General features: G+C 47.5%; 1 protein-coding gene across 4 annotated transcripts in view; it reads left to right on the top strand.

The window, feature by feature from the left end:
• Positions 1–8,262: 8,262 nt before the first annotated feature.
• The window catches only part of SLCO3A1 (solute carrier organic anion transporter family member 3A1), a 350,355-nt gene continuing 335,123 nt past the window's right edge, over positions 8,263–23,494 (top strand). For 2 of the 4 annotated variants that reach the window (XM_064267086.1, XM_064267082.1), the window contains exon 1: positions 8,263–8,474. In XM_064267086.1, coding sequence (XP_064123156.1) covers positions 8,295–8,474 — 180 coding nt within the window. In that variant the 5' untranslated portion in view covers positions 8,263–8,294. The remainder of the gene's footprint in view (positions 8,475–23,494) is intronic. The other 2 variants (XR_010317372.1, XM_064267084.1) reach the window with 1 other exon arrangement.

The raw sequence follows: 23,494 nt of genomic DNA, 5'->3' as shown, positions 1-23,494 counted from the left end.
GGTTTGAACCCTCAACCTTTAGGTTAGCAGCCAATCACACATCACTTGTGCCACCCAAGATCCCTTCCCATCCCTGCTCCCACCTGTATTACTTTATACCCAGGAGATACTCCACAGCCACCCACCTTTTCACCTTGGCCTGCTATGCTTTCCTGGGAGTTACAATTGCACAGGTGGAATCAGGAAGATTGAAAATGTGGGGGTGAGTGTCCTCAAGCAGCCAGGAAGTGTCTGTCACACTTTCTGGTTGGGGAACCAGCCCAGGTCCCTAATCCAGTGATCCAGAGCTCTCTTCTTCCTCCTTCCCATGAAGGAAGAATGCTCTCTCCCTTGGTCATCCCACCTGCCCGGCATCTGCGTTAATTTCTCTGAGAATCCAGGGTAATCCATATTCATAGTCTTTGGTTTTTAGCACTTTTATGTCTTGGCAGCCCTTTTGGATTTTCATGGGTATTTTAATGGGAGTTGGAAGAAGGAAATCTAGACAACACTAACCAGCTACCTTCATGACCCAGAACTTCATCATCCAAATTGTCATTCTGAAATTCAGATATGCAGCGAATACAACAATCTGATACAAAACAACACAGCAGGTAGCCTTGGGAGAGGACCTCCTCTCAGTTCCCTGACCCACAGTCCTCCCCTGCAGGGCTCCACGGTGCAATAATTCATAAGGGAATAAAATAACCAGCATCTTCTTCCTGTCTTCTAGAGCCCCAGATACCACAAGGAGAAAGGGAATCCATATAAATACTAAAATATTGCCTAAAATTGCCTAACTCCAGGGTTCTTTGGATACCATTGGAGGCCAGTTCTTCTCAAATTGTAATGTGCGTATGGGTCACCTGGGGATCTTGTTAAAATTCAAATTCTGATTGATCAGGTCTGGGATGGGTACCAAGAATCTGCATTTCTAACAAGTGATGCCAGCGCTGCAGGCCCAGGACCACACTTTGAGTAGCCAGGCTGTAGGCAGTCCCATCTGAACTTACTTCCTGAAGGTAGCCTCCAAAAGCCTCACCCTTCCTGCCTGACGAGGCGTGGTCTTACCTACAGCTACTGAAAGGACCCTGTCCCTCTGCTCTTGTCGTCCCAATGCTAGTGGGGGACTTTCTTGCGTTCGCCAGGGCTCTTAGGCTCTTCTGACCATTCTGTCCCGTCCCACAGTTACAGATAGTTCCAGTGGCAAAGGGTTTCTTCTTGTGCTATCATGCATTCACACTCTTTCCAATAGTTACTGAGCACTCTAGGTGTGGCTCTTCTTGGGGCCAGAAATATGGAGATGAAAGGCCCTAATCAGAAGCTAGTCAGGGAGAAGATCAGTGAGTGATCACAACTCAGTGGGATAAATATTATGGCAGAGGCTGGCACAGGTGGTGAAGCTTGGTAGGTGGTATGTAGGCAATGCAGGGCAGTTAGTGAGTGGGTACTCTTCGAAGGCTTCCTGGAGACCACACTTGGCTGGATCTTAAGATACTAGTAGGTGTAAGCCAGATGAAGGGGAGGAAAGGGCATTTCAAGCTGAGGGAATAGCAGTTGTGTAAACGTTTGGAGGAGGAGAAAGTATGGTGAGCTCAGAGCTGCTATCAGTTAAGTATAACTGGAGCATTGTGTGTGTGTGTGTGCATGTGCACGTGAAGGGCTCGGAGACAGTTAAGATAATCAGAGGTTAGGGCACCTGTCCTGTTCTGTTTGTCACACTCCTCAATGCCCCATCCTCCTTACTTGCTATGGCATGTGGGGAAGGGCATGGCTGGAGGACCTGGAAAGGAGCTGGTGTGGGGAAGCTGGTGGGTGGGGGAGGACTCTAACCTGAGTAGTGGTTTTCCCCCTCTCCTTCATCTGCATAAATTTCTCTATTACCCAGGTACTCTTGATATAGGTTTTGATCTCCTATATTGGTATTCTAGAGTCCCTGGGTGGTGCAAACAGTTAACGTGCTCATCTGTGAGCCAAAAGGTTGGTATTTGGAGTCCACCCAGGGGCACCTCAGAAGAAAGGTTTGGTGATCTAGTTCTGAAAAATTAGCCATTATTCCTGTAGAGCACAGGTCTACTCCGACACTTACGGAGTTGCCATGAGTCAGAGTCGACTCCATGACAACAGGTTTGGGTTTTTTATTGGCAGTCCCCACCTTGTGGTTTTTCTTGCATGGATTTCTTGAACACCCTCTGGGAATCCTTCATTGATCCTCTCTGATGGGCTTGAGGGTTAATGGTCTCCACTTCTCCATGCCCACCTGGGGTACAGGCCCGGAGCTCAGCACCCCTCAGGGAGGCAGACGTGTGGCCACTTTCTGCTGGGCTTGGGACATATGAAGCTCTTGACATATTATTAACCTCTAAGCCCCACACTTCCTTTGTTGGAGATGGTTTACTCGAAGTTACTATCTTAGTTACCTAGTGCTGTTATAACAGAAATACCACAAGTGAATGGTTTTAACAAACTGAAATTTGTTCTCTCGCATTTTAGGAGGCTAGAAGTCCAAATTCAGGAAGACAGCTCCAGGGGCAGCCTTTCTCTTTCTGTCAGCTCCAGGGGAAAGTCCTTGTCATCAATCTTCCCCTGGTCTAGGAGCTTCTCAACTCAGGGATCCTGGATCCAAAGGATACTCTCTGCTTCTGGCTCTTCTTGCTTGGTGGTAGTGAGGTCCTTCTCTCTACTCACTTCTCTTTCCTTTTCTCTCTCAAAAGAGATTGACTCAGATACAACCTAATCCTGTAGATTGAGTTCTGCCTCATTAACATCATAGAGGTTACGATTTACAACACATAGGATTATCAGATCACAAAATGGAGGACAACCACAGAATCCTGGGAATCATGGCCTAGCCAAGTTGATACACATTTTGGGGGGACACAGCTCAATCCATAAGAGTTACTATCAGTATACCCTTAAAATACAAAAGTTTTTTGTGCTTGTTTCAGAGACAGGGGACAAAGCTGGGAAGGTGTACCCAGTGTTCTCTGAGAGAGGGAGGAAAGGCATGTGTCAGTGAAAGACATGCTGAGGACAATTCCTGCTGAAAGAAGAGGGTGCACACAGTGGCCATGGGGGTGGAGAAGTGGGTCCTCAGGGAGACTACCTGGAAGGAAGTGTTCTATAAACTTTGATACCTTCTGGGTTGTTCCTCTGTCCCAGCCAGTAAATATTAAGCGTCTGGGCCAGAGGACTGCTAAGTACTTAGGAGGCCAAATGGTGTGTAAAACATTCTTTCAACCCTTAAGAAGCTTACAGTCTATTTGGATAAGCAAGCTCTACTTACATAAACATCAACATTTTCACTGTTCGTGGCAGCAATTTGCTCCTCAATGCACCAATATCGCTAAATGTTGACCCTTTCTATCCCTTTATCTCAAAACCCATTTTACATAAATACAACACATTCCTAAAATCCTATTTCTCTTGTATCTATTCTACAATTTCCATTAATGTTCTTTCTTTTTTCTTTCTTCTGTTTCTCCATTTGGATTTTGGGTTAGCCATTTTTTAAGTCCCATCTACACTGATGTTCACCCTTTCCTTTGCCGAGCAGTAGGATGTGTTCACATTAAGAGATATAATTTAAATGATGGAACTGCGAATACATAAGTAACATACCGAGGCTATTTGATAGAAAGGCATATGGACCAGGCTAATTGGAAAACGGGGGTGGGGAGAGAAAAAATCTGAGAAAAAGAAAATGAGTTTCAACTCAGCCCAAATATTTTTAAGCCAAAGAAGTTGGCCTGGCCCCAGTTCTATCCTTGGTTGGACACAATATATGATCGGTGCACTTACAGAAAAAGAAAAAGAAAAAAAAATCCATCCATAGGGTGAGAATCTAAGTATCTATTTTCTATCCTAGTGACACTCAGAAATCATTCTTCGCATTTATTTTTCAACTTTGTCTTTGGCCGTGAACAAAATTGAAGCTGGCAAAGAATGGTTCATGTGAATTACTTGAACAACAGTTTCTCACTGTGTTGAATTACACTGAAGCCACTTGCTGTGAAATATTGCCACAGTCCAGTAACACTGGAAGGTATTGTCACTTTTCCCATGCCCATGGGGTTAGCCCAATTCCTTCCTACATAAGTGAGCCGGCAGGCCTTTCTAAAGCGGGGGAGAAAAGCTCTCCAAATCCTAATAACTAAGCAGGTACATACAGTTCATTAACATTTTTAAGACTCACAAGCCAGTTTATCTTCCCACGTCACCCAATCTTCTTTTTACTTCCCTAGACTAGATGTCAAGGTTACGTGGCTTCTGAATGTTTGAAATACCTCTAGTAGCCAATAGGGCAAGGAATCATGGAAACAATGTCTTAGGTAATAGTAGTTTCATTTAGCTTAGAAAAATCATCTAGCAATGAAAAGTAGTGGAGAGGCCAAAATAGTCATGAGAGTTATATGAATCACAAGTCATTCATAATAGCCACGCTTTTCCTAAATATATCTATCTATCATCTATCTGTCTGTCTACCTACCTACCTACCCATACTCCAAATCCATAGCCGTTGAGTCGATTCCGACTCATAGCAACCCTGTAGGACAGGGTAAAACTGCTCCATACGTTTTCCAAGGCTGTAATCTTTATGGAAGCAGCTGCCACATCTTTCATGGAGCTGCTGATGTATTTGTGAGTTTGAACCACCAACGTTTCAGTTAGCAGCTAAGTGCTTTAGCCACTGCACCACCAGGGCTCTCTCTCTCTCTCTCTATATAAAAAATATATACACCAAAAAAAAAAAAAAAAAAGCCCCAAAACCAAACCTGTTGCTGTTGAGTTCATTCTGACTCATAGTAGCCCTACAGGGCAGAGTAGAACTGCCCCATAGAGTTTCCAAGGAGCAGCTGGTGGATTCAAACTGCTGACCTTTTAGTTAATAGCTGAGCTCTTAACCACTGTGCTACCAGGGGTCCATATGTATGTATATGTACACACACACATAGGTATATCCCACCACTAGGGGGGTAAATGAATGAAAACTCCAACCTGGAAGTGATGGCTACAGCATTTCTCCAAGGCAGCAATCAGTTGAGGCGTGGAGGGTGGGTTTCAGCTGTTTGCCGTGCGTTTCACAAGACTGTCAATTATTTACTCCTGGGGCTGGGTGGAGGGGGCGCTGCAGACCATGGGAGGGCTGCCTGCCCCCACTGCTTTGGGGTGGAGAATGCAGGCTCTATGCCTGCTACTTGCTAGCTATGAGCTCAGACAAGTCACTTGCTGCTGTTTCTTATGAGCAAAATGGAAATGAGACTAGCTATTTGTGTTGTGAGAATCAAATGAGATGCAGGGCCTAAAAGTACTTTATAAACATTATCGTGTGGTGCAGATATGAGAACGATTCCCATTTTTCTGCTGCATGTTGGACTAAGAGACTGCCAGGCAGACGCACTGGCTGCTAGTAAACCTACCTCATTATCCTTGGGCCCCTGATCCACAAGGAAACAAAGGACGAGCAAAGAGGAAAGGAAATTGGACATGTTAAATGGCTTCTTTTTGATCGCCCTTAGGCTGTGGCCTGACTTCCTTCAGGCTGACTTTGATTATTCTTAAGGCTTTAGGTGCAGGGTTATTTCCATGACTACTTACCACTAATTATAGGAAGAATCTACAGCCTTTATCTGGAATTCTCTCTCTGCCACAAAATGTTTGATTTCTCTAAAGACAGTTTTTTACCTAAAATAAATAGTTACAATTGGAAAAACAAAATACAAAACAAGTCCCCTCTCAGGCTGTGCAGGGGGCACCGTGGTGTAGAGCAAAGAGACCTGGAACTGGATTCTAGCTGTGCGATATTGGGCAAGTCACTACGCCTTTCTGAATCTCCATTTATGAAACAGGAACGAGTCCCATGTTCCCCAAGAGACCACTTGGTGGTAATGGGATAGTTACCCTATAAGACAGAGTAGAACTGCCCCACAGAGTTTCCAAGGCTGTAACCTTTATGGAAGCAGACTGCCACATCTTTCTCCAGTGGGAGATAACATATAGCTAGCCATTAAGAACCTGGACTCCAAGAGCAGACACTGGTTCAAAGACTTGTCTTTTACTAGACAAGTGACATGGGTCGGATTAGTTAACCACTCCGGGCCTCAGTTTTCTCAATCAGGACTAATAACGGTACCTCGTTTAGGGGACTCTTGTGAGGATCAAACAGTAAATACAGGTGAAACACTTAGAACCATGGCTAGCCAGAGTAAGGAGATAATAAACGTTAGTTCTTGTTATTACAAAGTCTATAAGAAAGATCTGAAGGACATAATGCAGTCTGAACACCATTTGAGTAGCAATAGGATCAGTGTTCAGAGACAGTCAAGTCTGAGGTCAGCTTTGCGGATCTCAGTCACAGAAGCAGGGAAGCCAGCTAGCTCATCCAGGGTCTTTTCAGGGAGAAGTGAGGAGGCCACCTTGTGATGCAAGAGTGATGGAGAGGGAAGAGGGAGTGAAACCAAATGGCACTGAAAAATATCTTTTCTATATGAGGGGAGGGTAGTAGGGAGTAAAGGAAGGAAGACAGGATTCTAATGGGACTTTTAAGAAAGAGTGTAGCCAGTCATGACAGGAACCGGGGAAAATGGGAAAAGACTGGGGGCACTTTAGGTATGGGGTGGCCCAGCTAAGTGGGGTGAGGGGGGCGCAGCATCACAGAGATCTCAGTGAGATCACGTCTCGTACCTCAGAAAACTGATCAAGCACTGTCGATTTAAATGATATGGCAGAACACCACCACCACCATTACACTGCACATTCTCATTCAAGTTCTTTGGGGGAAAGTAAACATTAGAGTGATGTTAATTAGTACTCGGTTTTTAATTTAATTTAACCCTGAGGTGGCTAGTAGACATACAGGAGAGCAGATCATTTTCTTGGAGACGAGTAAGAAACGGCTTTTCAAATAGACTGGCTGAGCCCCCAATTCTCTAGGTGGGAGTTACTGAACGCTTCCTGTTACTCATCCCATTCAGTTTTCTTTAAGTTTCCAAAAGCTGTGGCTGAGGACTTAGCAGATGCTGTCGGTAGTGCCCTGTGGCTCCAGCTCCTTGGTAACGCCGAGTGGGAGCTGATTACAGAGTGGCTGCCACTGGGCATTGAGGACAAGGAAGAGGAAAGTGGCCGGGCCAAACATGGAAGGGAGGGGTGGAGACCAAGGCAGGCTGTGGCTAGCCGCCTCCGGGCCGCCCACAGCCTCGGCTGCTTCATTCCTGCGGATGGGTTCCGGGCGGCTGGAGGGCCAGAGAAGGCCCTCTGCTGGGGTCGCTGCGACCGTGCAGCCTCTTGGATCCCGTGGTTGCGGGCCGCTGACAGTCTGTGAGGCTCCCGACCGATTCATCGCACTTCACCCTCGCTTTGCTTCAGTTCCTTTCTCTCTTTTCTGCCTGGGGTCATTTCGGCACCCCCAGTGGCAAAGGAAGCAGAAGCTGGGGCCAGCAGGCGACGGAAGCCCCCAAGCAGCTCTGCCCTCTGACACCTCCCCAAGCCCAGAGCGCAACATCTGTCCCCAGAAATACCCGGGCTGAGGGGGAGAGGGTGCACTAACTCCTCCCTGGGTACTCCGTATTCTCTCGCTTTCTGGAAACACCCCCTCCCTCCGGCCTAGCGCAGCGGATACCCAGCACTAGGTCCCGGCCCCGCGGGGGCGCCTCCGCACGCCCACCCCGCGTCTGGGGTTCTTCCTGCAGTACCACCCTTCTCCGCCGCGGCGTCCCGTGCCCCGCAGCGCCACCTGGGGGCCGGGCACCATCTCGCGCCGGGGCACCCTGCCTGCTCTTAGCCGCCACGGCTCCCCTTCTCCCAGCCCTCTCGGCAGCCCTACCCTTCCAGCTCCGCCGCGCGCTGCTCTCCTAGCCCTCGGCCGGTCGCCCTCGCTCCTTCCCGGGGACGCACGAGCAGCGGGGGGCGGCGTGGCGGAGGCGGGCAGCGGCGACCGAGGCCGGGGCCCAGGGGCAGGGGGCAGAGGAGCCGAGGGCAGGCGCGGCCGGCGGGCGCGGGGAAGCGGGCGACGGCAGCTCCGGGCGTCCGCGGGTGGCGGCGGCGGGCGGTGCGAGGAGCCCCTGTGATTGGCACAGCCCGAGCCGGAGGAGGAGGCGAGGGGAGGGCGGAGGAGGAGGAGGAGGTGGAGGAAGGGGGCGAGCGCGGCGGCGGCGAGGAGCTGTGCCTTCCACCTATCATCCCCCGGCAGGACGGGGGCGGCCGCCGCGGGCCCGGGGCGGGGACAGCACGCAGTCTCGCGGCGCGCACCCCCGCCCGGCAACGGCCCGGACACCCGGGGCGAGCGGGAAAGCAGCGGCAGCGGCGGCGGGGGAAGGATGCAGGGGAAGAAGCCGGGCGGCTCGTCGGGCGGCGGCCGGAGCGGCGAGCTGCAGGGGGACGAGGCGCAGAGGAACAAGAAGAAGAAAAAGAAGGTGTCCTGCTTCTCCAACATCAAGATCTTCCTAGTGTCCGAGTGCGCCCTGATGCTGGCTCAGGGCACCGTGGGCGCCTACCTGGTGAGTCCCCGTGCCAACTCCAACGCGGGGCCCCTTTCCCAGCCCCGCGCCCGAGCGGCCGCCTGGGCCGAGGAAGGGGCGCCCGGCGCAGGGGGCAGATGGGCATGACCTCAGCCTGGCGTGGAGGTTGGCGAGTTGGTGCAGAGGCGGCCGCCGGGGGAGCTGCCGGCCGGGCTGCCGAGCGGGCGAGGAGCGGGCGGGGACCCCGGATGCCGGCAGCAGCTCGCGCGGCTGACGAGCACTGGGGGTGCCCCGGTGAGAGGCGGCGGGCAGGTGGGCGTGAAATCATTCCTCTCCTCGGCCCCCTTGAAAGCGGGAGCCAGATGGTGAGTTCAGGAACCCACTTGGAGAGGGAGGCATCAGGGTTTTCAGGTGACCTGCACGTGGGAGAAAAAGCCAGTTAGCATCCTGCGTCCTCTACTCCCCATTCCATCCGCTTGGAGAACAAATCCATTATGCATCTTTTTCTCCAAGCGTTTTCTCCATCCGCCAATTACTGGGGGGGATTTAACAGCTTAAAGTGCGGCCAGGTGTGGCCCTGATCAGAGCCGGGACTGCGAGAGGAGTATTCCTACCTGGTACCCCAATAGCCGTCTTTAAGCGCCTGGGATAAAGTTACAGGACGTTGGGAACAGCTACGAGTTTGTGTAGTTCTTGCTACCCACTCTTAAAGACAAATTCCTCACCGTGGTCTCTCAGCCCACAAACCGCTCATTCTTTTACACAATTTACATCTATTTTATTTGCCTCCAGAAATGGGAGTTTAATGTTCCACCGGCCCATGGGTGCGTAGCGTATCAGAAGAAACAGCGTGTAATGACTCAGCACTGTCAGATACCTACTTTGCTGCTCTCTCCTGTCCTGCTCAGGTAGTCCCAGCTTGAGCTCCAGAAAGTGCACTTCCAGACCCAGGTGGAGAAGGTTTTTTCAGAGTTGATGGTGTTCAGTCATTCCTTGGCTATTGACCTCAAACTGGACTCAAATATAGGCTTTGCGTGTTAGAGAACAAATTTGATGAAGATAGAATTGGACAAGATTTCAGCTGTTGGATGACCACATCCAGAGATAGAATCATACTCTTCCTGATGTTACCACTAATCTCTCATTCCTGGCCTTGGGTTAAAGTTAATGAGGGCCAGACTCTGGGTGCCCTCTGTCATTCATAAACCATCTCCTAAGACTCAGAGCTTGCTGTCAGAGGGAAGTGGAGCGGCACTTGCTTTCCAGTGTTGGGGGAAGTCCGTTGTTTGGCTCTTAGAGCAGCGTCTTGGTACTCAGCTCGGTTCCCCGGGGTGACAGAATTACAGGGCTCCTAAAAACCAGATGCATTTCCATCACTGCTTCTGAGATAAAAGGCATTTAAATCCGTGACTCTGTCGTGTCTTTCCATGACATGTATGCTGCAGGCGAACCCTGTAGCCAAAAGCATATTTTGTTTTTTTTTGTTTAGATTTTGTGTTTATAAAATGCACTCAATTTGTCTATAGTTTCTAATGTGCGGTTGCAGAAAGTACCTGTGGCCTTTGGAGATCTGGGGGTCTTGGAGTCATTTTTTTCAGTTTCCTTACAGGGTGTTAAAATATTTAAATGAGTACATACATTACTAAGATGCAAATGCACGTTAATAAAATTTTGTGGGCCTATAGTAGTTTTTTTTATACTGTAGCATATTGGAATGCAAGTAGCATCTAACTAGGTGTGTTGTTAGAAGGAGGTAATTAGTGTATCAATGGCTGTAACCAGTTTTGCACAGTAGAGTGCATTATTCATGTGTGACAAACACTAACAGAACTTTATACACCGTGAATGATAAAGGCATGGTCTTTTAGCTTACAAAGAAATGCAACTTGCCTTCAAATGAATAGCCTAGCTCTTTTGAAACTTAAGAAGTGGTCCATGGGGTGGTGCACACATTGGACATAGATTTATACAGGCGGGGGAGGCACTAAGAGATAGGAGGTTGGCTTTGAGCCAAGAACAGGCTAGTGGCACGCGGAGGAGGAATTCAGTCCACCTGGTGGTGGCATCCTGGCACTTCCAACCTTGGCTGATGAAAAGCCTGGTTCCGGTGGGGTCAGGTAACATGCATCAACAGGTGACTCTCAGGGAACAGATGGAGGCCCAGGAGAGGGCAGGCCTAGGAACTTGAATTCATTTTGATGACTAGGAGTGGAGGCATAAGGTGCTCAGGGCTCAGCTTTGCCCGGCTGCCCTCGGCTTTGCCTTGTTATCCGAACCTCATGAAAATAAATCGTTTGCTTGCCAGGGTTGACTGAATCAGCCTGCTGTGGGTTTAGCTCTTCTGGGCCACTTCACGGTTTTCTCTTCATCTGTTACTTGGGAGGTGGAAAAAAAAAAGTTTGTTGTTTCTTCAGCTATGTGAGACTTCTGTGTGGATAAATTGGGAATACGATAGTGCGGGGTGTTGGCAATAAAGGCGCGTTTCTTCACTTTCATTCCTCATGGCTTTCTTCTTAGGGACCCTGAGCACCTCCCTGTGGAAGTGCTATCAGGGCGCCTGCTGGAAGGTGTGTGTTTACAGAAGCTTTATTTACATTTGCAAGCAGCCTGCCCCTCTGAGAAGGCATTTTCAGAGACCTGACAGAGGTCAGAGAGAGAAGGATGGTTGCAAATTCTATGCAAACGGAAGCATTTTCTATTTGATCCCAAAAGTCCATGCAGCTACCTTCTTACGTAGTCTTCCCAGGTGCCTTTTTGTTGTTGTTGTTGTTTGTTTGGAGACTTCTTTCCTTTCCCCAATTTCTTTCTTAAGGAAAAAAAAAAAAAATTGCCAGCGTCATCAGGGACACTGGTGTCGGCCTCTCAACTGTAGAACTGAAGCAGGAAGTGGCCTGTGATTTGAGAAGAAACTTTGAAAAGCCAGACTTGAGTGTGTGTGTGCGTGTGTGTATGCATGCATGCACACGTGTGTTTTCTCAAGAACCTGTCTAGGGAAGAAACTCAGGGGAGAACTGTATGAGAAGGAAGGCCACCAATTACTAGGCTATGCCGGGGACCAGCAACTTCTAGCCTAGGTGTCAGGGCCTTCTAGGGGAGTACAGAAGGGGATTAATCCTGATGGCAATGTCTAGACCCTGTTATAATATATAGATAAGGTAATCAGAGTGCCACGTGGGTGGGATCTGGTGTCTAAAATATGCTATAGTTGCAAATGCTCAAACTGGAAATCATACTTCAGACAATCAGCAGTCGCAGGGATGTCCTGTCATAGTCGCTTAAACTGCCCAGCTGGCTATGAAATCATTTTTTTCAGCCTTATGAGAGGCCCACTCAGCTTGATAGTCATTGTGTGCTGAGCAGGGAATACAGTTTAATTTTCTTCTACTTGGGTTTTCGCTTCAGGTAGCTCCAGTCTGAGCTGACCTACTTGCAAGGATGTAAGATCTGCTTAAGTCTTGGACTGTTTGGAGAAGGGATGGGCACACGGGAACTGCACAGAGAGACAGTCATTTTGTGTGCACTAATCCAGCAGGTGTTCGGTAGAGACCCGCTGAGATGTTGCAAACATACACGGAGGGTAGCCCTGCATACAGTGGTTCGTGTTATGTTATGAAATGACTGAGCGCTGGAGGAGATAAGGGTGCGTACAGGAAATTAAAACCTCAGAAACCTCTGGGCAATTAGGATTGAGTTTTGTTAAAAAGGCCAGTCTAGTCTCCTGGGTCTCCTGGGTATGAGGCAGTAATTGTTCAGTGGTAGAACTCTCGCTTTCCGTGTAGGAGACCCAGGTTCGATTCCTGGCCTAGGTGCCTCGTATGCAGCCACCACCCCTCTGTCAGTGGAGGCTTGCGTGTTGCTATGATACTGAACAGGTTTCAGGGAGAGTTTGCAGCCTAAGACAGACTAGGAAGAAAGGCCTGACGATCTACTTCTGAAAACCAGCCAGTGAAAGCCATATGGATCACAATGGTTTGATCTGTAACCAATCATGGGGATGGCACAGGATGGGGCAGTGTTTTGTTCCATTGTGCATGGGGTTGCCATGAATCAGGGGCTAACTGAATGGCAAAGAGCAACAAGTCCCCTGGGTGGAGCTTTTCACAGACAGTTCCTATGAACCGGGGTGGGCACTTCCCTATTAAGAGTCATGCAGAAATTCAGTATGGGGCTGTGGTGAGAAAGTAGTGACACAGGTGACCCAGTGTGGTTAACAGAGCCCTGGCTCCCTGCTTTAGTCACTTTTTTACGTCTGGAAGCATTTAGGCAGCTTGCAGTTGATGGGTGAGTCAAACTCCTCTGGATTTGTTATTCTTTTTTACTTACTTCCTAAAGAAGCATCATTTTGAAGATGGGTTTTTGCATACCTACCCCAGAAGCAGACAGCTGAAAGACATTTTTAAAGACCTTGTCAAATTAGTATGATGTCTAAGGCAACTGTATTTTACTTAATCAAATTGTTTTACACACATGGTTACTCAAAGTGACAAATTCTCTGCTATTTGCATAATTACTGTATAGCCCCAGGTAGTAAGAAATAAAATTACCCTGTTTTTTTTTTTTTTTTCTTTACAGTTTGGTTTAAAATGTTTAGCTAATAATGATTTAGGAAAAAACCTATATTTCTTTAGAAATACCATTCAGCCAGCTTAGTACAACTTTGCTTTTTTTCTTTTTTGCGGGGGGGGGGGGTTCCCTCGTGTGCTTAACGATAGAAGAAATTGAATTTGTTGTAAAGTGAGCAAGGCCTGTCTCCTCAATTTGGTAACTCTTGCCCCCATTTCAGTTTTAAATACCTTAGACGAAGGGGTAGCGGTGGTCTCTCCTAAGTGGCTGTGCCTTGCTAATCAGTGGCTCAGCATTTCTAGCTCACCTTGTGTGTAGCTGGGAGTCCTTTGTTCTGACTGTGCTTCATAGGTTTCCTCTTCTGGAAGATCATGGGTAAACCACTGGGCAAAGTTAGTTCAAGCAACAGGGTCTGTGAATTCACACTGCCTTTTTTTTGGAAAGGAGGAAACGCTGGGGGCGTAGTGGTTAAGTGCTATGGCTGCTAACCAAGAGGTCGGCATGTTTGAATCCACTAGGCACTCCTTGGAAACTCTATGGTGCAGTTTTACCCTGTCATATAGGGTTGCTATGAGTTGGAATCGACTCGACGGCAGCGGGTTTGGTTTTTGGAAAGGAGACCTCTCAGGTGTTGTGTTGGTTAGGGATTGAGCTCACTTCACAGACCTGCTAGGGGATGAATAAGTGGAATGCTGCACAAAAGATGGTGATACAGCTGCATTTCATGTCGACGTACGGTGTGAAAAAGGAAAACAGATCTGTTTAATATAATTTGCTAAATAAAGAGTTAAAGCAGAAGTTGACATTGATTGCAGGATCTGTGGGAGTAGCAAGGACTCGTGCTGGGCTGACTGTGGTCCTCAGGTTTTGGAGGGCTCCCTGGGTGGCAGGTGAGGAGAGCGGCCTAGCAGGTCACCAGGGCCAGGCAGGTGTGCTGGAAATGCTCACCCCTTGCTGTTGTGGATGGTAACACTGTACGGGTACCATTTTTGTAGCGCCGTTCTTGCAGTTTGCCTAGACCTGACATCACACCACAAACACATTTAACTTGCATGAATTTAACTACACACATCATTCCGTAGTCATCTTTCTACAGAGTAAAGATACTGTTCAATTATCTTTTGCATGTGTATTATATTATATTCTGTTATGTTACTGTGTATACTATGTAGTTACATACATGTCACTGCACAGGGTTGCAGACACCAATAGTACATGCCATACTTTTTGGAGTTGCTAAGGGACATTTCGATTGTAGTTTTGATTGGATGGATTGCACACAGATTTTAGAACTCAGTCTCCTGTGGAGACAAGTCTCGGCTATATGTTAGTCCATCTAAGAACTGCCTTTGGTAATCATTTAGGCCATCCTTGCTCTTTTATCTCTGTTTTCTGTTTCTAGATCTGCAAAAGAGATAATCAATAGGGAAAAAAGTGGAATAGTCAACCTTGTGTCATAGGATAAGTGGATTGGTTCAAAGACATGTGTATTATAGGTAATTATAGGCAATCTAAGTGTTTATATGTTAACGTGAGAGACAGTATTACTTATTGGTTGAAATGCCAATGTAAATGTTTAAAACTCCTGTGTGGAGAATGGCAAGGGCCTGTGATACCTGTAGCTCATTCATGAGCCTCAGAAGACCTGGAATCCATTCCTGTGTTGTCTTAACAGCTCGGTGATCTTGGGCTGGTTACTTAACCTCTCTGTACTTTGGCTTATCGTTTAAAAATGGGATTATAATAGTACCTGTTGTTGTAAGGCACTTTGAACACTATCTTGCACATAATGAGTACTCAATAAATCCTAGCTATTATTATTAATAATCGTATAGTTCTACATATAAAAAAAAAAATGACCCAACTAAACCAGATCCACTGCTGTCCAGTCAATTCAGACTGTTCTATAGGACAGAGTAGAACTCCCCTGTAGGGTCACCAAGGCTGTAAATCTTTATGGAAGCAGACTGCCACATCTTTCTCCCGTGGAGTGGCTGCTGGGTTTGAACTACCAACCTTTTAGTTAGCAGCTGAGTGCTTTAACCACTGTACCACCAGGGTTCCTCTACGTATACACTGCAAGCATAATAACTCTGCAGCCCCAGCCTATGAGGAATGAAGTCAAAATCAATCTTTTGCTTTGGTTTAGTGAATTCTACACTCTAGTAGTTTCCTATTCTGTATGAACATTTTGTCTGGAAGGTAAAAAGTTTTCAAAAGAAGAAATAAATAAGCACCAGTTGCTAGTTCTGTTTATTTCTTTATTATAAACAAACAGCAGTCTGATCCATCTTAAAGATGCTATAAAAATTAGTAGCCCTGTGGGAGAGGAACCCACTGTAGTAATGGATATATTGATCCCTTGCTGTCTTTGGGCTTGATGACTGGGAGGGGCCAGTGCCCTGGGTGCCTTGCTCTGGGAGGGGCCCTCCGGATCTCTTGCTATGAGGATGAAGGCTGTGAGTAGGTGGCAGGCAGCTGAGGGGCAGTGAAAAGAGCCTTGAACTTGGATTCAGAAGACCTGGGTTTGAGTCTGGCCCTGCCACTTACTGGATCCTGGTGACTTGACTTACCTAAACCTCAATCTCTTCACCTGAAGAATGAGAATACTGATAGAGCCTATTTTACAAAGTAGTCCCTGGGTGGCACAAGTAGTTAAATGCTTGACTATTAACTGAGAAGTTGGTAGTTCAGGGCCACGCAGAGGCTTCTCAGAAGAAAGGCCTAGCGATCTGCTTCCCAAAGGTGACAGCCTTGAAAACCTTGTGGAGCAAGTTCTGCTCTGAAAACATGGAGTCGCCATGAGTTGAGATCGACTTGACAACAACTGATTTGGCTTTTTGGTTGTCTTACACATGGTTGAGAGGATTAAATAAATGGACACGTGCTGGAGTGCTTAGCATAGGGTGTAACATTTAATAATTGCTTTAATAATAATGACTTAACCCCACTAGTTGTTCTTGGCACCAACAGAAGTCCCTCCTAGGGACCTAATGATCTGGGGTATATTGTGAGGCCTCGCTTCTGTTTCGTACGTCAGATCTGGGCCCCTGTAGCTTGCTCTGCTTCACTGGTATGAAGACTGAGCGGCCACTTCCAGAGAGCCTGGGGTGCCAGGAAGGGGGAGGGGGAAGGGGCATATGCTGTGGACATATGCTGTCCTCCAGGCAGCCTTGTTTCACACGTGCGACCTCAGAGCTCAGCCCTGGTTGCCTGCAGGGGCTCAGGTCTCACGCTGCGCCCGCTGCGCTCACCTTAAATCCTCTTTCAGCATTAAGCAGGCCTCAGTAGGCCTGTTTGTAGGGCATTGCCCGATGCTGGCCTTTTTGGTTTCTCCTGCAAAGCAGAGGAACTCTTTATACAGTCCTGTTCTGCTGTCCCAAGGATTCATCCATCTCCTTTGTAGAGATCATCTAAGAGGACCACCCTGCCCTCCTTCTGTCTCCTTTTGTCTTCTAGAAGCAGCTTTCCTGCCCCTGCTATGGTCACACCTGCCTTTGGCAAGGGCAGCAAATGAGCCAGGCTCTTCTCAGTGATTTAGGTTTTAATGGGTCTTTTAGGAGAGACCCCAGACTCACATTCAGATGCCACAGGCTTTACAAGAGAGAGCATGTGCACCTGAGGACTACTGAGCCCCCAGACCCTGGTGGCTCTGTGTAGACTCTGCTGAGGAAGTACTGTAGCAGCTTTCAGGGGGCAGAGCCTTCTGCAGCCACAGTCCTGAGTAAGCAAGCACTGGAATTCCCTGTTCTGGGCATTCTGGTGACAACATGGGAAGCAGAAACATTCCTTAGATGTGGGCAGAGTCTCAGCAGTTGGCTAGGCCGGAGAGGTTTAAGCCTCGACTTCCTAACTTCTTTATTTCAGTTCTTCTTTGAGGCTTTACCTCGAGCCCCTCTGAAAGGGGAAGCCCTGACTGATGGATGATTTAATAGCTTGATTCTTTTAATGGGCGTGTGGTCACCAATCCAGCTATTTCTCAAATGACTGGACATTTCAAACAGGGCATGGTTATTTCACTGTCTGAGATGTCATAGTTGGTCAGCAGCATTTTCCTGGACTTAAATTCATTCACCTCTTCCTCTGAACACTCACAGAAAATATTTGAGAGTAAAAGGCAACATTGGCTGCTACCAAACCCTTTGTTTTAAAAGGAGGGGGGGGAACCAAGAATGAGGTATGAGCCCACCCTTCCTACTTGCCATTCATCATTTCCTTCATCAATACTAAGGCTGTCTGTCTCCAGTACTCCCCTCTTTTGGGATGTCATGTCCCAAGTGGCATTTTAAGTTACCTGGTAATAGATTCAAAGAAAGAACAGACTGGAGCAAGGCTGTCTCGTTTCCTTAGCATTGTTTTTTGTGGAAATCTCTACCAAAAACCCTGGAACATTCCGGGGAGCAGGTTATGGCCGTAGATCCACCTCAGCAAGCAGTGGTGTGACGACACATCTCTAGGATGTGGCAGAAGGTACAAGTCTCAGAAGGTTGTTCCTGTGCCATTGTGAGAGTCCATTCAAAACCCTGGAGTATGTTGTTTGTTCTTCTGTCTGTCCGTCTGTCTATCCGTCCATCCTCCATCCCTCCATCTGTCCTTCCATTCCTCCCTCCTTTCCTCCATCCTTCTGCACACACTTGGTGAATTCTTTATTAGGTGGCAGATTCTAATTTGTGTGGCCAGTTGAACTTTGAGAGGGGTCTTCAGATAATGAACCTCGCTGCCCAGGTAGCCCTTGAAACAAATTCTAAAGCCTGTTGTGACTCTTTACACCGTAGTGACCCGAGCATTAGTTGTGCGAATTGGCAGAAATAGGCAGGGCTTGAGCAGATTTTCAACAGATAGTTCTGGGAAAGAGTTATGGTGGGCAAAAGTCAGTTGTCATTGAGTCGGTTTTGCCTTATGGCAACCCATGTGTGTCAGAGTACAGCTGTGCTCCAGTGAGCTTTCAGTGGCTAATATTTTGGAAGTAGATTTCCAGGCCTTTCTCCCAAGGCACATTTGGGTGAACTCAAACCTTCAACCTTTTGGTTAGCAGCTGAGTGTGTTCACCGTTTGTACCACCTAGGGGCTCCATCCATCTATGATGGCCAGACTTCTCCCTAAATCACCTGTACACACAACTATAGGAACTTGAGAAAGTTAGAAATGTTTATTTTACCTCCATTTCTGCCTTGGAAGATGGGTGTAGGGAGAACCATGTTGAAATGGTGTTTTCAATTAAAGACTGTTGTAAAATATTCATGGGAATGGCTATTGTCTCCCCCTCCCCACCCCCCATGGCAAAGGCTTATGTAAAAAAGACCGCACTCCTTCACTGATTGTTGGATTGGCTCTCCCATTCTGAGCTGGCTCTCCAGTCTTCAGCTGTTTAGAATGAGAAATTACCACCTTGAATATAAGCAAGTTGAAACTGGAAAGCTGCCCTGTGGTTGATTATATAAGCTTTAAAATACTGTACCTGAAATCTTGTGTTTACTCTGCTAAGATTTCCATTAATGAAGATGAAAATTTCTCAGGAGCACGGACCCATATGTTTTTATTATGTAAGATTCAATTATTGTGATCCAACCTGTGAAGAATGGTGTTGATTACTTAAATCTCTCCGGTGGCTTTTTGGGCCAGAGAATTGTTTGAGGTGGATCCACAGAGCCACCTGGAGATCCTGTCCTTCGAACTTGGCTGTTATTTCAGCCCCAGCTCCTCTTTCCCTTAGGGTATGTGAAGCTCACTGTGGGTCTGTGCCACGATGGCTCTCATAGTTAGGGGGATGGCTTCAGGTAAGGTTTGCTTCAGATGCTGCTCACGTGATTGAGTGGGGGATCTGGGAATTTGCCCGTGAGTAAACAGCAGACATGCTGCTTTTGTTAGCTGTCATCAGGTTGGCCCCTGACTCATACCAACCCCATGTACAGCAGAACGAGATGCTGCCTAGTCCTGTGCCATCTCCATGATAGGTTGTGGATCAGACTGTTGTGATCCATAGGGTTTTCATTGGCCGATTTTTGGAAATAGATAGCCAGGCCTTTCTTCCTAGCCCACTTTAGTCTGGAAGCTCCATGGAAATATGTTCAGCTTCGTACCAACTCACAAGCCTCCACTGACAGGCGGGCGGTGGCTGGGCATGAGGTGTGTTGGCCAGGACTGAACCCAGGTTGCCCACATGGAACGGGAGAATTCAGCCACTGAACGACTATTGTCCCAATGTTGAGAAAGACAAACACTATCTTTTGACTGTTTCGTTTCCCACAGCACTGCTATGAGGGTACTTGAAATTTGTGTTGTGGGATATTTTGTACAACCTACTTTTTACATGTGTTCAACATGGCACATCTTACCATCAACTTCTCAAAGCCCCGTGCAGCACAGTACACTGCATGCCAATTTCAGATTTCCAACTGCTGGAAATAGAGGCAAAGAGCTTATCTTTTGACCAGCATGGGGGTTAGGGAGAAAAGCCTTAAAGGAACCTAGACCAGTTGAAATAGATGGAGAAGCGCTTCGGATAGGCCTCTCCTGTCTATATTCAGAAGATTGGGGGCTGGGCTCGTGGTTTGTCATGCAGTGTGTTGTGTTGCTTCCCTGGTGCTGGTAAATAGTATGTAGGTTGGGAGGCTTAACATGCCAGCAGCATATTTCTCAGCCAGTCAAGGGGAGGATATCTTTTGGAAACAAAACAAAGTAACAACAACAAAAAAAAAGCCCTTATAAATTAGCATCTTCCCTTTACCTTTGCCACACCGCGGAGATGCATATAAATAGATCACAAAGTTAGGGAACAGTTTTGCAGCTTTGCAGCTTGCAGTTGATGGGAACAGATGGGGAGGTCTGTGTTGCTGCTCCTGAGCTCTGAGTGGGCCATGGAACCAGCAGCTCTCACCAAAACCCAAACCCAGTGCCGTCGAGTCGATTCCGACTCATAGCGACCCTATAGGACAGAGTAGAACTGCCCCACAGAGTTTCCAAGGAGCGCCTGGCAGATTTGAACTGCCCACCGTTTGGTTAGCAGCCGTAGCACTTAACCACTATGCCAGCAGTGTTTCTGGCAGCTCTCAAGAGCAATCCAAATGCAGCTCCGTTAAACTGAAGACACAGGTGGCATCGTTATCCAATAGCACATTGTCCCTGTGTTCAAGGTTGGCCTTGGTTTGTATATAAGACCCATTCTTAGGTCTTTTTAAAGATGATAGCATGGAAGGTCTGAATTGGTTGCTTTCATCGTATGTAAAATCTGGGCACAGAATTAAACAGCTTACACAAACGTGCAGCCCTGTCCTCCAGTGCCAGCCCACATGAACTAGCAAATGGAGTCCCTGGGAGGTGCCAGTGATTAATGTGCATGGCTGCTAACCAAGAGGTTGGAGGGCGCATAGAGACATCTCAGAAGAAAAGCTTGGCAATCTATTTCTGAAAACCGAAAAATCAGCCATTGAAACCCCTGTGGAGCACAGTTCTACTCTGACATACAGGGGTCACCGTAAGCTGGAATTGACTCAATGGCAGTTGGTTTTGGTATGCTAACAGGAGTCACTGGGTGGTGCAGATTGTTAACACGCTCAGTTGCTGACTGAAGGTTGGAGGTTTCAGTCTACCCAGAGGCACCTTGGAAGAAAGGCCTGGCGATCTGCTCCCAGAAGATCAGCCATTGAAAACCCTGTGGAGCCTAGTCCTAGTCTGACACACACGGGGCTGCCAGGAGCTGGAGTTCACTTGGTGGCAACTGGTTGTTTCGCAAGCGGGAAGCAGTTGGGAAGAAGAGACGATGTATAGTTTTGTTATTGAAAATTATGATTACAAACATAAATAAAAACAATGTTTTAGTGATTGTAGGAAAAAATCACTTCTTTCTCTCTCTTTAAAACTTTCTTCTTCTTTTTCGACAAACTCAATGTTTCCTAATACGGCAATGATATGCATTCTTAATCTAGTGAATGGATAAAAATGTGTACATTTTTCCTTATTTGCCTTCTGATCCTTTGGATTCCAGTGGGGAATGCTTTTGCCACTTACGCGTAACAGTAACAAGACTGACATTAAAAATAACTGAGGAGCACACGGCACCCGTGGCTATCAGGGAGACTGTTCCCTGTGACAAGTGAAATATTTTGCAACCCAGAAAAGAAAGCTTGGCATTCTTGTGTTCAGGCCTGTGGCCTTTGTGGCCACTTTTCTTGGCACCACGCTAGCTGCGCTGTGGTGGTCACGGGTGGTTAAGCTCAGACGTCAGCTCAGCCCTGTTGCCTCCTAGTTGTTCGTTCATTTCATTCTCATCTCCCTCCAATGCAGAAAGCCCAGATTCCTCTGGCCTGATCCCATCATTGCCACGCTTCACCAGCCCTGGCAGGATGTCACAGACAGCGGAATGGATCTCCATGACAGCGTGCTCCCTGGAGCCAGGACACTGATCACTCTCAGTTGGGACTGTGATGCCAGCCTTGTGCCAGGGGCAGTGCTATGTATGTCTGTCCAGCTCCTTCCTTTGTTGGCTTCTTGCTGTTCTTATCCAGTGGACAAGGTAGCTGAGCTCTTAGCCCGCTATTGGCCTTAAAGATCTAATATCACCTTTCGCCATGGACTGTATGTTAACTTCTGGTGCCTTAGATCAGTTCTCAGCTCTGTGGTATTTTATTTGGGGAGCAGAGATGGGGGTCTTCGTGTTTCACTTAAACCTTTTTCTTCAGTGGCGTTACTATCTCAGATGTTAGGCCAAATCGGGTTATGTTTTCTCCCTGATATAGAGAAAGATATGATGGATAGTATAGACTTTTAAAGTTTATCCTTTGTGAAATGGACATGGTCCCAGGGGTGAGGGGGGTGGATGAGTCTGAATGCTTTCCTCCCTGTGTTCCTGACAGAAGAAACCAGAAAAGATAAAAGAACAAATGACCCTAGAGGCCTGAGGGTACCAAAAAAGAAAAAAAGCAAACTCTTTGTCATCATAAGGGTTTTCAGTTGGGTGGGAGGACTTTGGGGTATTGATGGGAGAGTCTTTGCAAAATGTGGGGAGTGCCATTATTGCTGAGAAGCTCATTCTTTGAAGAAATGCTGCCACCTAACCTGGAGGTGTCCCCAGATGGTACCTGTAAGTGCTTGGCTGCTAAAACTGAAAGGTTCATAGTTCAAACCCACCCAGAGATGCCTCAGAAGAAAGGCCTGGCGATCTGCATCTGAAAGGTCACAGCCGTGAAAACACTGCAGAGTGCAGGTCTACTCTGCACCCGTCTGGGTTTCTTGTTTTGTTTGTTTTCGGTGCAATAATCCTAGAGGGAATTCCTGGGTGGTACAAATGATGGACGTGCTCCACTGCTAACCCCAAAGGTTGGAGGTTCGAGTCTACCCAGGGGTGCCTTGGAAGGAAACTCTAATGATCTATTTCTGAAAAATCGGCCGTTGAAAACCATACGCAGCACAGTTCTGCTCTGGCACACGTGGGGTTGCCATGAGTTGGAATTGATTTGAGGGCGACTGGTTCCCTTTCCATAGGGAGATAACCATATTTATCTCTGTGGTGGTGATACCCATGACTCGTTGCTGTCGAGTGGATTCCAACTCACAGTGACCCTACAGGACAGAGTAGAACTGCCCTACAGGATTTCCAAGGAGTGGCTGGTGCATTCGAACTGCTGATCTTTGGGTTAGCAGCTGAGCTTTTAACCACTTTGCCACCAGGGCTCCATAGTGGCGATTAGGCTCGTGCGAATGAACCTGATGGGATTACTGGGTGGCTTTGAACAAATTCTTTCCTTTGTCAAGGCCAACTGAATGTAGCAATGGATGGAATGCAGGGTCTCTGCAGTTACATCTGGTCGTCACGCCATTGATCGAGGGAAATGCCATATAAGAGAGTAATGAGTGGGTGTCATGTGTATATGTGTGTGTGTGCGTGTACACAAATGTGCATGTGTGCTCAGACGTTTCTCTCACTCCTTCAGCCCAGGAGCCCTCAGCAGGAACTAGGCCTGATAAAATTTGCAGCTGGTTCTGTCTCTTCTCTGAAGCCCTATCGTGTTCCATGAGACTGAAAGAGACCTTATCCAGCCAGCCTGAGATTTGGTCAGGTGTTTGTTCCTTTAGGACCAGACACCTGCATTCTCATCTCATTCATCTCCCTGTTTGGTGGGGGCTGGGAGCCTTATGATTCTCAGAATTTCTCAGTGCAGGCTCCTTTTCAAAGACTTCAGCTTGGCCTCTGCCAAGCTAATTAACTTGGACAACTTCCTCAAGTGCTGTCAGCGATAGAGTTGACTAAGGTGTGTTCTCAGCCCTCGTGGAGTTGATATATCCTGGGAGGGGTGATGGCATGTTTATAAATTTTTAGTTAATTACCTGTTCATTAGAATGTTTCATGTCCTCATCAGGTGGCAGCTCAGCCCTCTTGGAGCCTCGAGCCTAGTCCCGTTGTGGTATATGGGACAGCATGTATCTGACATTGTTGTTAGCTGCTGTCCAGCCAGGCCTTGACTCACAGCGACCCCATGCATGACTGAGTAGAACTGCTC

This window comes from Loxodonta africana, chromosome 13, assembly GCF_030014295.1.
Source record: "Loxodonta africana isolate mLoxAfr1 chromosome 13, mLoxAfr1.hap2, whole genome shotgun sequence".
NCBI lineage: Eukaryota > Metazoa > Chordata > Mammalia > Proboscidea > Elephantidae > Loxodonta > Loxodonta africana.
The sequence above is the reverse complement of the archived record's forward strand: the minus strand, read 5'-3'. Positions and strand labels throughout refer to the sequence as shown.